This window comes from Alosa sapidissima, chromosome 21 (assembly GCF_018492685.1).
Source record: "Alosa sapidissima isolate fAloSap1 chromosome 21, fAloSap1.pri, whole genome shotgun sequence".
Classification (NCBI taxonomy): domain Eukaryota; kingdom Metazoa; phylum Chordata; class Actinopteri; order Clupeiformes; family Clupeidae; genus Alosa; species Alosa sapidissima.
The window spans coordinates 20544368-20559868 of NC_055977.1; the positions used below are offsets into that span (position 1 = coordinate 20544368).

The 15501-nt window shown below is 40.1% G+C and overlaps 1 protein-coding gene across 1 annotated transcript in view; it reads right to left on the bottom strand.

The window, feature by feature from the left end:
- LOC121695858 (ectonucleotide pyrophosphatase/phosphodiesterase family member 3) overlaps positions 1 to 15501 on the bottom strand; it is a 45502-nt gene that overhangs the window by 14457 nt on the left and 15544 nt on the right. The window contains exons 5-18 of the mRNA XM_042077012.1: positions 15060 to 15123; positions 14599 to 14696; positions 14296 to 14375; positions 13679 to 13798; positions 8663 to 8772; positions 8507 to 8572; positions 8305 to 8377; positions 4017 to 4125; positions 1905 to 2027; positions 1775 to 1806; positions 1402 to 1529; positions 1036 to 1105; positions 702 to 789; positions 222 to 394 (exon numbers count right to left, since the gene is read on the bottom strand). Of these exons, the coding sequence (XP_041932946.1) occupies positions 222 to 394; positions 702 to 789; positions 1036 to 1105; positions 1402 to 1529; positions 1775 to 1806; positions 1905 to 2027; positions 4017 to 4125; positions 8305 to 8377; positions 8507 to 8572; positions 8663 to 8772; positions 13679 to 13798; positions 14296 to 14375; positions 14599 to 14696; positions 15060 to 15123 (1334 nt within the window). The remainder of the gene's footprint in view (positions 1 to 221; positions 395 to 701; positions 790 to 1035; positions 1106 to 1401; positions 1530 to 1774; positions 1807 to 1904; positions 2028 to 4016; positions 4126 to 8304; positions 8378 to 8506; positions 8573 to 8662; positions 8773 to 13678; positions 13799 to 14295; positions 14376 to 14598; positions 14697 to 15059; positions 15124 to 15501) is intronic.

Here is a 15501-nt window from a genome sequence, read left to right on the forward strand (position 1 = left end):
AAAAGAGCTTAATTTTCAGTCAATTTTTCCCTGAATAAACAATGGTTGATGATGATGATGATGATGGTGATGATGATTGCTAAATATGCAAAAATGCTCTTAAAAAGGCTAAAAATGCTGTTTCCCTTTGTTCTTTGAGCAGGGCGGTTTCATTATGATGAACAAGCTATTCAACAACAAAAACAACAACAAAAACAAGTTTAGGTAAAGCAATAATGTACCAGAGCAGGACATTCACAGCCAAGTTCATCCCCAGGATTGAGAGTCAGGAGAGGGCATTGACCAGGCCCAACCTGCTCTGCTGGGTGCTGCGGGGTGAACCAGGGTTTCCGGAGGAGATGGTTCATACTTCCATGGGTGCCATTGTTAATTGCTGGTGAGATTTCCAGCAAGTCTGTGGGGAAGCACAGTTTAGTCATTCAGTTTAGCTCAGTCATGTACAGGTGCGTGTGTGTGTGTGTGTGTGTGTGTGTGTGTGTGTGTGTGTGTGTGTGTGTGTGTGTGTGTACAGAGTGATGACAATGTTCCTTTACAGTAAACCTATTGGGTTATGAACTTGAAAAACACCACTGTGCTTATGTCCTCTTCCTGTTATGGTGGAGTAGAGCGCACTGGTTTTGCTGCGGTAAGACTTCTTTTTTACCATACACCTTAACAAAGTACATTGTTAAGATAACAAAAAAGGAGACTTTATGACCCACCACACATGAGGTTGTACACCTCAACGTTGGAGAATGGTTCAACCTCTGTTTGGGAAAGGAACTTGGGACCATAACTGAGAAACATGGCCTGGAACACAAAGTGGTTAAAAGTGGTCACGTGAGGCTAGAGACCAAGGGTTTACAATCAGCATGGAGTCATGTTAACATCCACAAAACATGCACTTGTGCACACAAACACACAACCACACATGCTCACATACACACATGGACAAATCACATGACATTTACATGCTCACTCACAGGGCGATACAGTAATATGTAATGTATTCACACACACACACACACACACACACACACACACACGTGTGCGCACCTGCATGCTGTAAACATCATTGTCATATCCATGAGTACCACCAGCACAACCAGTCAGGGATCCTGGTTTCCTTCAGAGTCCGCAACAAAAAAACAACCAAAGAGATTAAGACTTTCAATGCAGACTAAAGTGCTGCCATTTCTGTATGTACAGTAATGGAAGGTTGTATGGGTGTATAATTAAAATATTATTATAATAAAAGGAAGAACGGGGGGGGGGTCTCCCCAGGGTGGAGAAAGAAAGAACGAAACCAAAAACGGGAAGAAAGGGAGAAAGAAAGAGATAAGAAAGGAGAACAAACAAATCAAGCAGAAGATAGGAAAGGGAAGTTGAGAAGAGATAAAGAAAATGAGAGGGGAGCAGCACCTCTCAAAAAGCCATTTAGGTTCAACCATCACAGTGACATCCTCGATACGCCTGCTATTAGCAAAGTGAAAGCGCTTTGGCAGATGAGCCTTCAGATATGGCTTTATCTTCTGACTGGGACTCCTGCACTGGAGAGCCCCCAAAACAAATGTTAACATCATATGAATAACAAGAATAATGGGATTAGTATTATCAGACCACTGAATATACACAGTACAGAACTAACAAGTTTATGATAATGTGCATGAGATATTTAGTTATGACAGTGTATGATGTTTAGATGTGGTGAGAAGGACTGGCTTTCCAGTATTTTTATACTTAACAAAGTGAAGGTTACACATACACCAAGAGTCAACATTAGCAATCAAATTACCGTCATATTGGTCACGAGGGCGGCAGAGTCCACTAAGAAAATAAGGAAATGTTTATTCATATTTGTAGTCATTCAAAGAAATTAAATAAAAGTGTGTTTGAAGCTTAACTTTTAGTTCATATTCACATACAAGGCTGGTCGTTGTTCTTTGTTCTAATTCTCCCAAATGGGCCCTCATTGACAAAAAGGTTACTGATGTCCCCAATCATGTCTTCCAACGCTTCTTTTCTGGCACAGCTTATTTCTTCCATTCCTTAAAAATAACAGGAAAAAAAAGGTTCATGAACTGTTCATTCAACTTGTTTGGAGGTCTGGGGTTTTACTTCACTACATTGTAATGTGTATTGCGAGTCATTTAGCCTTTATTGTAGGAGCCACTTATAATGTTTATCCAACTGCACAGAACCTCAGTCAATGGATGGGTGAAGATGCAAGTCATGGGTCATGGCTCTTTAAAGCATATTCTTTCTGGTTGTAAAACTAGCCCGACCCAAGGTCGCTACACCTGGAGATATAATCAGGTTTTAAAAGTACTGGTGGGTTTGCTAACTATTCCCTTTGAAGATGTGCTTGAAGAAGCCTACAGTATGAAAGAAAAAAATCTAAGTATGCAGACCTGGTAGCAGAGGTAAGAGAGCGCCAAGTCAAGTCAAGTCATTTATTTATATAGCACATTTAAAAACAACAGGGGTTGAGCCAAAGTGCTGAACAAAGAAAAAGTTAGCTAATAAGTCAATTACAATAAGACCATACATCTACACAAAGGTCATACATCTACACAAACTAAGTGTGATTATTTGTGGCAAGACAGCATTAGTAGCAGCGGCAAGAAAATAGATAAGATAAATAAAAAATAAATAAGAAAAATAAAACAAGACCAAAAACATCATTCTGTATTAAAAGCAAGTGAAAATATGTCTTGAGATTGGATTTGAAGGAGGTAATTGTAGGGGAGGATTTGCTATGTGGAGGGAGGGTATTTCAGAGCTTTGGAGCAGCTAGAGAAAAAGCTCGGTCGCCACGGGTTTTAAGGCGTGTACGTGGGGCAGCAAGCAGGAGTTGGTCTTGTGACCTGAGTGACCTAGTAGTGTGGGGGCAGTTCAGAGATGTAAGGTGGGGCTAAACCTTTAAGGGCTTTAAAAACAAAAAGTAAAATTTTAAACTCAAACCTGAATTTGACATGAAGCCAGTGTAGCTGAGCTAAAATTGGCGTTATGTGATCACTCTTTGCAAGCACACACAAGAGGTGCCAGAGGCCTTGTAGCAAAGACAGGCACAACCCTTCTGCTAGACTTTGGTTTTCAAGGAGGGTCATTGAAAGGAGCTGTAAAACAGTTAGGCTGCTGAAAAAGCAAGCCAATGGCTATGGCTGAGGTGCTCACAGACTACTTGGGGTCATGTTGTAGCCTGAATTGTTTGGGTATGTTGCTGATCATAAACGTCCACAGCAACGAAGAGGAATGACTGAAAAGTACATGTTGCTGACTGGATCATAAACGGCCACAGCAACGAAGAGGATTGGCTGAAGGGTTTGTTGGTATGTCGGTGCCCACATTAAGGGATTGCGGTTTGTCTGGTAACATTGCTAATCGGATCATAAATGGCCGCAGCAATGAAGAGGATCGAATAATTTTCCGGTATTTGTTGCTAGAGAACCCAACATGAGTGTGGATGGGGGTTGGTCTGGGATGCTAGATACCACTGTTGAGCCTTCTGGAGGTGTCGTGGGCCTAATTCAATGAAACGCCTATGAAGGAAGGTGCCTGCTTGATAACCCCCTGAAATGTTCATGAAGGCTGTTCTGTTGGTGATGTTTTGAATTTCTTCAATATATCTTCAATCGCATTTTTCTTTTAAAATATAAATTGGGTTATTTATAGCCTTTAATTGGTTGTTGCAACTGCAAGTTCCACATTGTATTGTGACAAGCTTTGAGACCAGATGTGGTGTGGTGTTCAGAGAGTGAGCACATTGTAGGACAGTGAAGGGTGGACAAGAAACGAAGAAATAGACAGGGAGTGGTTGTTGGAAATGGCCTCAGGTTACACTTCAAGCCTGGGTTCTGGATGCAGATGCTTCTGCTACGCTACAGCTCCCTCTGCAAGTCTGCGTAACATTTGCAAAGGGTTTTGTCTTACAGTGCATTGTGTTTTTGAGAGAGTGAGACTTGTTACATCTAGCTGTTTGCTTTGATTAAGCAGTTTAATGAAGCACTGCTTTACTGTAGCACACCATTTCTTACCGTGGTCAGCTAGGACAATGATATTGATACACTGTGTCATATTCAGCATTTTCAGGCCGTCCATCAGTTGGCCGATGATCTTGTCTACCCCTTTGATGGCTTCGATAAGCTGCAAGGGAAGGTAAACAAGGCTTCATTTAAAACCCATCAACATGGTATAAACAATTCAGGCATGACCTACCGGAGGTACAACTAAAAAACTGTGATTTTGCTCTTTTTCACATTGAAATTGGGCTGCAGTGAAGCATGGCTTATTTCAGAGGTATTTGGCAATGACTATTCACAGTTCACTCTCCTTCCAGCTATGTTTCTGAAGTATTTAGATGATGAATCAGTTGCATGTAATTTAACCATCCATTTATTTGGATGACTCTGTTGAGTCTTCTGTACCATGACACACTAGTCTTGCTTAGTCATGCTAGTTTCAAGTGCCTGAGGTACTGATGATTTTTTCCTTGATAAATGTAATGAAAATGTTGAATTGTGCAGACACAACTTAATATGTTGGTTGGTCTCCTCTATCTTCTAATATTTTTTATTCTGTATTATACAACAGTTAGACCTGGTAAAACTATTTATTAATATTTGATTAGATGAGAGATATGAGTGGCAATATCCCAGCAATCACTCTGCATTTTGCAGTGAATTGCCCAAGAAGAACATTCCATTTATTCAAAGCAAGAGAGCAGTCATTACTTAACATTTCACAGTTATTAAATGAGAAAATTGAGTTGGGTGAATGTTATGATGTGAGCTTGTAATATGTAACGTGAGCTTGTTTAGCAAGAGTAGAGTGAATTAAATTTAAAATAGAAACAATATAAAACAATTGAAAAACAATTTAATGTATTTAAATGTAGTTGTTGTAAGTAGAACTGAAGCAATATGACAATCATGATAACTAGAATGTGCCACCATTAAGAGATAATATGGTCAGTGAGAACCCACATCTCCATCTTTTCCTTCCTGTCGAAGTCAAGATTCTCTTTTCAAGTCTTGAAGAAAATGTCACAGGTACTGTGCTATTGCAACAGGCTCTATAAATAACACCCAACAGTTACTTTTCCCTAAACAATTAATCATGTACACAAAAGCTATGTTTGTTTCACCACTTGAAAGTTGGTTATAAATATTAACTTTTCAAGTTCTAATTCAAGCAGGAGATTTCCACCACAATAAACCATTCAGTTGATGTTGGTACAAGGCCATTGGTCCATGATTAATTTGTAAGTTGTTATCTCATGGGAAAGGCAGACTGAACCTTCACCCTTTCACAAATCCCAGGGGGTGAGGTTGGGGGGGGGGGGGTTGACATGTAATGTGAGGCCACCGTTACTCCATGATGCACTGACAAAGTGTAGCCGCGCTTGTTACAGTTAAAGAGAGCAATAAAAAGAGGTTACAAGAATGGATATGTGATTTCTGAACTGATAAACCAGTTGAGTAACAGCACCTTCATCAATGACTAAATTTAGAGCTGTGTGTATGTGTTTTGTGAATGTAGAGCCACTGCTTGCTACACTGCAAATGTGTTTGGTCTCCACAATGGCATCGACATCTTCTTTGTCCCTCACATGTGAGCTCTCCTCCTCCAGGACAGTTTACTCAAAACTCTGGCTGATTGCTTGGCTAGCTTGCTTGGGTCTGGATCTAATTTGATGCAGATACTGATGTACTGTATACACCACAGACGTATTGCCACCGAGTCTCACATTCAAGTTTGTTTGCTCAGATGTTCAACGTGTGAGTTCCATGAGACTACGTAGGCGACACATACGTAGCTGCAACTCAATAGCCTGAGAATACAATAGTTACAAAAGTGACTATGAAAAGTTTTATGTTCTTCTAAATCGATGTTGACAGATACATCCACCAAGAGGGAAAGCATGTCTTTTTTACTATCATTAATTTGCCTGCATACAGATGCTCTCAATTTGGAAACATTTTTGTGGAGAAATGAACCCCATCTCACACACACTCTCACTACCCCTGGCTTAACTCTGATGAAGAAGAGTGGATATTTCCTGAGTGTTACTCAGCCCACATATTCCTGAGTTGTCCTGCATCCCCAGGCAAGCTCCGAGCCCTGTTGGAGCCTCTAGCTCTGTTGTTTCAGTAAGTTTGTATACGGTATCTGACTTGTTGATACTATGCGCTCTAAATTATATAAAAATATGTTAAATTCATCATTACCTATTATAGCACAACAGGATGCTCTACAACCATCTTTTTACCCCAACGAACTTCTGCCATGACGTTGCCATAACCACACCCCAACAGAAAAAAAATCACACTACCTACAATAACAGGTAACATTAAGGCTTTTGTGACCATCAACATTTTATTGGAGAGTTGGGTTCGAGAATCTTTGGCGAACATTCCCCTGGGACAAAACAAAACTCTCATCTGTTCAGAACGCATCTTGCCAAAAGTGAAGAAAGGTGTACTTTTTACATTTAAGTGATATAAAGATGGCATAACAAAAAATGCTTGCATTTGAAAGAGTACTGAATATGTAGAATTAACATATCTGTGGTATGTGTACCTTCTGTCATATATAAATGTAATTAATTAAAATTAAAATAAATAAATAAAAAAAAAGTAGGTACCTTTCTTCATTAGTATCATTGAATTAGTCCTAGTGTGGGCACCTGATCTGCACGGCTATCAGATCGACACGATAATAATGGAATGATGTGTCACCACCTCATTTGTCCAAAGTCGAGAGTAGAATTCGGCTGGGTTTAGATGCGTAGCTGCTCAAGCGATGCCTGAGCCAAATAAAATAAACATTTTAGAAGAATAAAATATTAAAAATAAGCTATGAAGTTCGAAATGTTACGAGGTTAAAGTCGAGATTTTATTATATTAAGTTAGCAATATTAACCCAGCTGCCAGCAACCACTGATGGAGAAGAGAGTGGTCTATGGGAGCTACTGATAGGTAAACAGGTATGTTGAACAGAATTTTCTCAATTATTTCTTATTAAACGTTTGGTAAATGCAGTGTTACTTGCTGGATTAACGGTTTTGTTAGACTATTTGACTACAAGGCTCTTAAGTGGTGTCTGGTGTCTCAAACCCACCAGGATGCATGTCAATAATGTATTACCAGTTATTATCTTAACATTAATTTCATTATTACTATGACATGCCACAGACTATCCAGACTAATGGGAGGGAGGGTTAACCCCCGTGGAAGTATGAACCTGGCTTAGGTTAGGGTTAGGAATTGGATACAAACCCAGTTTAGGGAAGGGAAGAAACCACAGGTACTGACAAAAATCTGCTTCATTACACAATATAGGTTAATGTGCATGTCCCTAAGCAGTCTGTGAGTACCTCAGCCATAATTCCTGTCTCACTTTTTTCAGCTGCCTCAGATAGGTCCTTTAAAGCTCATTTGAGTGACCATCCTCAAAAAGGTCTTCTCAATAAAAGCCTAAACTCTTTATTTCACCTCACAATCAACATAAAAACATTTCTCTATTTGCTAGGGTTCCCTTTCATCCATGCCAATTTCATTTTGTTATTCAACGTGACTAACAAAATCACAAAATGGGAATGGACAGTAAAGATTGTGGATAGGCAGAGCATGATACGCCATTGCAATTCAGGTATATGGGAGCAGCATGGGGACAGGTCCAGTCAGCAAAAAGGGGAATAAAGGAGACGTAATGTCTCATTATTGAAGGTCAAATAAGGTGTACAGTATATCTTAGGAGTTTCATTACATGAATGATAAAATGGTTGTTTTCTTTTATTTAATATATTTCATACGCAGCTGGTCTTTCAGAGCTTCCTATGCTAGTATCTCGACCCGATCTAGTTCCGACAGACTGATTGTTATCTCCCTAAATGAATGCAAGTAGGGACGCCCTGTACTTCACTGCATCACATTTTATCCACTAGAGCAGCACCTACGTTGGCACTTCTTTCTCGCATGTAGTACAATTTATAGGGCTGCATTCCACTGCATTCTGTAGGGGGAAATGACACCCTCACGATTGCCATGTGTATCTGCTTACTGTATGTTAGCTTTTGATCCACATGCATGCCACTCTGACATGTTTATGTTATTAGGGGTGCAGAAAGATTTGTAGTACACCATGCAAGGGGGAAAGCATGTCTTTAATCATCATTAAGTTGTCTGCGTACAGATGCTCTCAATGAGCAGTGATCTAGGTATTTCCGTCGGTGTGTAATGGTGATAATGACTGAATTACATGTGCCTGGCCAAGTTCCTGTGTTTAAGACCTCTGGAATGACTCGTGAAGGTTGCACCTTACCCCTCCACTGACTGGACCATATCTGTGTCCTGATTTGTCAGGCTCCTCCAGATAAAGGGTGTAGAAATCTGGCCTGGAAAAAATCATACAAGACAGTTATAGTCCCTTGGGTTACGTGCCAATGAAACATATATATTGCGGATTGAATCATTGATGAATGATGAATGATTTCAGAGATAAATTAATCAGATGAATGATTTACCTTTCATGTTCTGGTAAACGCAACCACTCCAGGACAGTAAAGACTCTTTTCTCAAAAGGCACTTCGCTGAAAAAAAGAGGTTATTTCGAGCTATTACCGGTACACACACATTGAAAGTCTGAAATATCAAAGTGTGTAGCATGGCATATAGAATACCCGTCATATGGTACATATATGTTGGGATAACTGCCATTAATTTTGACATCAGAACCAGGCCAAAAGAATGTTCCAGCTTTAAGTCCTTGATACATAGCTGTATGCCAGATCTGTGGAGGTGACAGATTGAAAAATATTCATAATTTAAAGGACAGAAAAATAATCAGTAATGAACATTGCTTAAAATATTTTCCACAATTAGTAGCCAGCTGGTACAATCTGGTAGCTGCGCAGTATGTAGTTAGCTGGATCAGTCTGGTAGCTGTGCTATATGTAAACCTCCCTCCTGACGCCTTCAAGTGGTCTTTTTCAGTCGAACGGGTCGCCTCCATGTTGTGGGGAAAGTCTGTACAAGTCGATTACCGAATGCACCGGAGTTCAGTTCAAGGAGGAAAGTTTTTGCAAACTATTCCAAAGTTTTTACAAACTATAATTAACTGATATTTGATCAAACTGCCACAAACAGAAAAGTATACTTGCATTTCTGGAACTTAACTTCAATGGACTCCTTCCTTTTGCATTGCATTCGGTAATCGACTTTACGTGGGACAGTGGGTAAGTCTTGTAAAACTTCTTTTTAATAAACTCCTGGTACACTCACTAAATTATTGATGCCTCATTTTAGGGACTCTATTCATAATACTGCAGAAGTGTGGTGCTATTTTGAGCATTATTAGTGGTTAAAAAATGGCGGTTTGGATACATTTGGCGCACTGCCCTCAGTACTTACACTGTTAGCCTTTTGGGCTGTAAAGCCGGTACTCCTTTGGTCAATGTAGGTCAATCTAGCTCTATAAAGGGGGTGTTTGTTTTGTTGTCATGGTGAAAAAGACCCTGAGTTCAAATAACTCCGGAATTACACTTTAAGAGGCGAAGTACAACCCGTTGTGCTCTCTTCAGACCTGGCATAGCCAGTGCACCTATAGTGCCTGTCTGGCTCAACTAATTGGTTTATGGCACACACCTTGGGCTAAGGAGTTCTCTTTTTTTTTTCTCTCTCTCTCTCTCTCTCTCTCATTTTTGCTTTTGTAGACACTTTGGTTGATTGCTCTCCAACAGGCACCTTCTGTCTTTCTTTAACCCCTTACAAGCCCGACCATTCTAATTTCGTTAAAATTTTAACGATGACCAATCATCTAATATCTCAGCTGTCCAATGACTGATTTTATTTCTGAAATCTTCCCCGTAATGCTGACAACATAAGCTTCAATTTGATATGATTGGTTAAGGGGTTTATGGCGCGAAATGTTTTGGATACTTGAAGATGAGTCGTGAAAAAAACTTTTCACTTCAGTCGTACATTTTAACATGGACCGCCAGATGCCACCTGCACTTCGTTGGAGTTTACCTCGACTGGAAACCACACAGCTGGATAAACTGAGGTAATATATATTTTACATCGTTTCTAGTTATGGTTAATCTTAATTTGTAGTCATAAAATCATGTTATTTGACAGTAATATGCTTTCTCATCAGCGTCAACATTATGGCATAGCGGGGGCTAAGTGCATCGTCATGTAACTTTAGCTAGCTGCATTACTCTGAACTGCTTGCAGTATTCTCGTTTGCTTTTTATATCAGTTATTTTCATTTGACAATTTCATTTAAAAACCTGTTAGTATATAACCTGTAAGTAAGTTTGTTTTCTAGTACCAATTTGCTTGTTAGGTAAGCATTATATTGGCAAGTCAGTATAGCATACCAAAGCTGAATAAATCAATGGGCGCCGCGTTTCTAAGTTGCGTTCTCTTACATGAAATAAGTTGAGCGATATTTTTACTCCTCTCAATATGTAGTTGTAGAAAACAAGATGTGAAATCACGGATTCTGTCAGAAATGTAGTGCTAATTAACGTGTTGCCTCTCATCGGGTTGTTACCTCGCTAGGCAGTTTGTAGTGAACTGTTTTACCTTGCTTCTAAATGCCAAACATCAGACGTGCTTGTCTCAACATTTTCTAAGATGGCATGACTTGATATTCTACTCTTCTCAATATGTAGTTTTATAGAAAACATGATGTGAAATCACATATTATGTCAGAAATGTCATTATTGCATTTAAGCAGTTAGTTACTAGGTGAAATGTAATCTGTCTTTATCTTAATGCCAGCCAGGCAATCAGATTTAGGGTAGCTAAACCCATGTGTAATAAAATGACTTTTCATACTTCTAAATATTTTTGAGTTACTCAAAATGCTTCAATAGTTTAGGCTACCTCTTCTTGTGTATGTATGTGCACACATATGTAGTTTTGTGATTTTATTTTTTTAATTAATAAATGTATTACATTTGTATGATTTTACTGTTGTTTCAGATGGAGGATGACAAGACCTACACAGACCTCCTTGCAGGCCTGAAGAGGTGGCTGACTGCTGATGAGCTTGCGCTCACAATGTTGAAGACCATGTGAGGATGGAGGAAGAAGGTATAGATTTAGGTGGCGTGCGTAGGGTGGTGTAGACTGCCACTAAAACACTGAAATAGACTTGTTATGTTGATTTTTATGTTGTTGTCCCAGGCATATGTGGTTTTACCAACCGGAACGGGTGGGAGGTTGTGCTTAGTAGGCCGTTGTATGCAAACACACAGTGCAGGGGCATGGGACGAAGAGACCCCAGAAGAGTTTCACAGTTTTCTGGGATTGATCATTGACATGGGACTTCACTTCCCTCCCTAATATCCATTGCTACTGGGGAACCAAGTCTCTGAAGGGATCAGGGAGCGTTGACCAAATGAGAAATACATATTGTGTACACTTTTTCTCCATTGACATTGCTGTTTCAGTAGTTTCTTATTATTTCAAGTTTGGCAATGCAGAATCTGGTGTTGAACCTAGGTTCGGTAGCTACAGCCAGAAAGATTTTGGCGAAAATCTATCACAACAGCTGGCAGGCATTTCCGTCAAAATTTCAGCCTCGCCTTCAGCTGCTCCAACTACTACTCTGTCATCTTTTCATCAAGTACATATTCCTGTACAGCAGGAGCCAAAGAAAAATGGTTGGCTTTGTTATAAAAACAATACATAATAACACTAAAGTAGCTTGTATGGCCTGGAGTTTAGCGGTAGGTGACTGCTTTTTTGGTAAACAAAATTGCTGTCAGATTTGGCATTCTACAGAAGGGGATGCGTTTCGTTATGAGTCATAGGTCCTCTGTGTTTAACCTTCAGGTTCCCCACCCCACCTTTCCCTATCCTCCTCTGTGTGTGTGTGTGTGTGTGTGTGTGTTTGTGTTTATATGTGTATGTGTTTATTCTCAACAGGCTTGTTCTATGTAATCCACTTTCAAATGTTTAGACACATTGATTTTTGAGTGATGTTGAAGTTGATTGTATTCCTAGCTTTTCATAAATAATACATTTTATAGATGTATATCATTTTCATATTACACTAATTTATATAAGGAAGTTGTATCTGTTGAATCAAATGTATTCTATGTCTCTTCAGAATTGATCTTCAATAAATATACAGTATACTTACTTCCTGTATTACTGGTAAGGTACATGTTTTTCTTTTATATATCATTATTGTTGACTGTAGCATTTGCTTATATACAAATAAATGGTTTATTCTTATGGACCAAATAAATCTAAACCATTGTGTCTGACTTCATTATTAGTTTTTATGCATACTTTTATGTTTTTGGTGAGAAAGAGAATGTGAATTCTGTCAACATTCTAAATCCCGTTTCCTGCATTTTTTTACACTTATCACTTTTTTTATCATAACTTTTGAAAGGTTAATGATATTCCAATTCAGTCTTTTTTGTTAAATAGCCCACAACTTGCTGCACATGTCATACACTCTATATTTTTCTCTATCTCATATAGAAATATGATGAAAATTCATTTTTATGCGAATGAAATTCAGTTTTAACGAATTTCGGTATACATTTGGAGAGGATTTTCAAAGACTGTTCATTACTATATCAACATTACCATATGTATTTTACATCATTTGATAGAACTGACCCTTCTGATTACAATGGTATGTATATCCCATTGATGGTATGTATTATACTCAAGAAATAAGGTTTTTTGTGTAAGGAGGTCATCCAGCACCAAAAATGGAATGTTCGGCACTGGCACGAAAGGGTTAACTTTTACTCATCTTTCTCAACATCTTATGGATGCTTGCATTACATCCACACACTTTCATGCATTCTATTTTCTCTAGACTTTATCTTTTTGACTGCAGTTCTTTATTATTTATAATGATTTCTAAATAAATAAATTTAGTTGACCAAACCACTGTTGTCCCTCTTTTTATGTTGTGGTTCCAAGCCAGCCATAACAGACATGTTAGGGTCAGATGCTAACACCCATTATTACACGGCTCTTCATAGTGCTGCAGAATGCTCCATTCACTTGAATGGGCCTTCCCAACGTTCGGCGGTCTGCTAATTCTGAATAACAGACCGTTGCTAAGTATAACAGACCGCTGTCAAGGAAAATGGGCTTTGTGCTTCTAAGTCAATTCTTTCATATCACTATGCAAGGATTGGAACTTCATTAAAAAGTGAAAGCAGACAGTTGATCAGCTGTGTTCTAAAGAATGTTTGATTTAAGTTCAGCGTGTGTTGTTGCGAACTATTTGTTTCTCAGCAAAAGCCATGATGAAACGGTAACAAATAGGCTATAGCCTAGGCTATGTAGGCTAAAGAGTCATATCGTGGGGAGTTTATTGTGTCGTTTTGGTAAGTACTGTAGCCGTGTAATAAGCGGGATAATGTATAGAACGCCGGTCATTGTCGGGAGATAGGTCCCATCAGGGCGGATCAAGATCCCTCCGCTGCGTGTCGGGGTCCGGTTCGCCCTGTCGGGACCTATCTCCCGACAATGACCGGCGTTCTATACATTATCCCTTACTTAGTTTTAGCCTCCTTGAGGCTCTAAGAGACGTGTTAGTAACAGATGCTAACACCCATGGGTGTGATATCTACTGTATAGCCCACCCACAGAGAAAACAGGTAGGTCTTCAAAAAGCGAGACTCCTTTGTCAAGAGAGAAGATGACCTCACCGGCTGCCCCAGGTACCATCTAGGGTTGTCTTTCTCAAGGCCAGACAAGCTGAATGACGCATTAAACACAGGGTCATACATGCTGTTGTCCACCAGGCCATGGGACTCCGCATACAGACCCTAATGGAAACAAACAGGAAGAACCGAATTACTACCTATGATGGTCCATTGGGTTTTTTGCCAATCCTGGTTTGTTATTTAAAACAGAGAACAACACTCTCCTGTGAATGCTGTGGTGGTGGGCATGGTGGTGAGTGTGTAGGGGCAGTTGTGGTATTGGATGTGAGGCAAATAGGCAGCCGTGGCCTACTGGTTAGCGCTTCGGACTTGTAACCGGAGGGTTGCCGGTTCGAACCCAGACCAGTAGGCACGGCTGAAGTGCCCTTGAGCAAGGCACCTAACCCCTCACTGCTCCCCGAGCACTGCTGTTGATGCAGGCAGCCCACTGCGCCGGGATTAGTGTGTGCTTCACCTCACTGTGTGTTCACTGTGTACCGAGTGTGTTTCACTAATTCACAGATTGGGATAAATGCAGAGACCAAATTTCCCTCACGGGATCAAAAGAGTATATATACTTATACTTATACTTGGAAAAAGACGATTTGGTGTATACATACTGTGGCAATGGTGTAGTGATTGGGGAAGGTCTTGCTGGGAAACACGGCCTGCATGTATGGTGCCGAGACGCCACACTGCTCTAAGGAAAGACAGGACACAAAGGGATGTTGGAGTCAGTGGACGGTGGAATATATGTAAATTCCAGCAAATTATTCAAGTCTGCAGAATTATCATAATGGAGTTTTGAACAAAGATGTACAACTGATCACTTCCAGAAGAGCTACAACTGTAGCTCATGTGGCCCGTGTTGTGTGTGTGTGTGTGTGTGTGTGTGTGTTAAACTGCACAGAACAGAGCCTTACTCATTTTATCCAGAACCGGAATAAGGGATGCCCAAGTTTGGAGATATTCAGCTCTGAGCCCATCCAAGGAAATAACAAGCAGTGGCTGCTTTTTGAAACTGGGTGTGGAGAAATCAAGGGGAGATTGAGCCAACAGCAGGGAATAATATGGAACAAGGATGACGCAGAGAAAGACCAAATGATAATGAGGAAAGGAAATGAACACAGACAGAAAAGAGAATACAAGAGAATAAGGACCGAAAAGCATCAAAAGAGAAGAAAGGCACAGAATAGAACAACATCAACAAAGTGGGCCAAAGACACAAAAATCTTGTCATGGCAAGATTCATTTCTGTGGAAGTGGGCAAAACACAAAACAAAAGACAAATTAAGTGTGGAAGATGCAAAATGGGAGGGAAAGAAAGGCATTGGAAGGCAAAATGGAAGATGGAAAAATTAAATGGAAGGGATGACGGGCCTACCCTGGAGGGCAAGTGGCCGGCTGGGTCATGTCTGGACACTCATCCTCCACCCATGTTGTTTCTCCTACAGTCAAAAAACCCAAAGCCTCCACATGAAATCCCTCCTGATCCCAGTTCTCAGAAACTCAAGAGATAAACAAGTCTGGATCATACAAGTTCAGATCTGATTTGTCAGTTTGTACTTTGTGCTGGATATACAACCCCAAAACAGAAAAAGTTGGGACTTGTTGTGTAACTAGAATTGCGGTTCCGAGGAACTGCAAGAGTGGGTTTGATCAGGGGCATGGAACTCGGCCTCATCCAAGGATTCCAACGGTACCTCATTTATGAAAATCGGACATACGGGTCAAAAGTTACATGCACACACCTTCATATACACAGACAGCCCAGCCCAGCCCATTAGAGCTCTGCCAGATGGCTCAGAACTCTGTGGGCTTGCTGG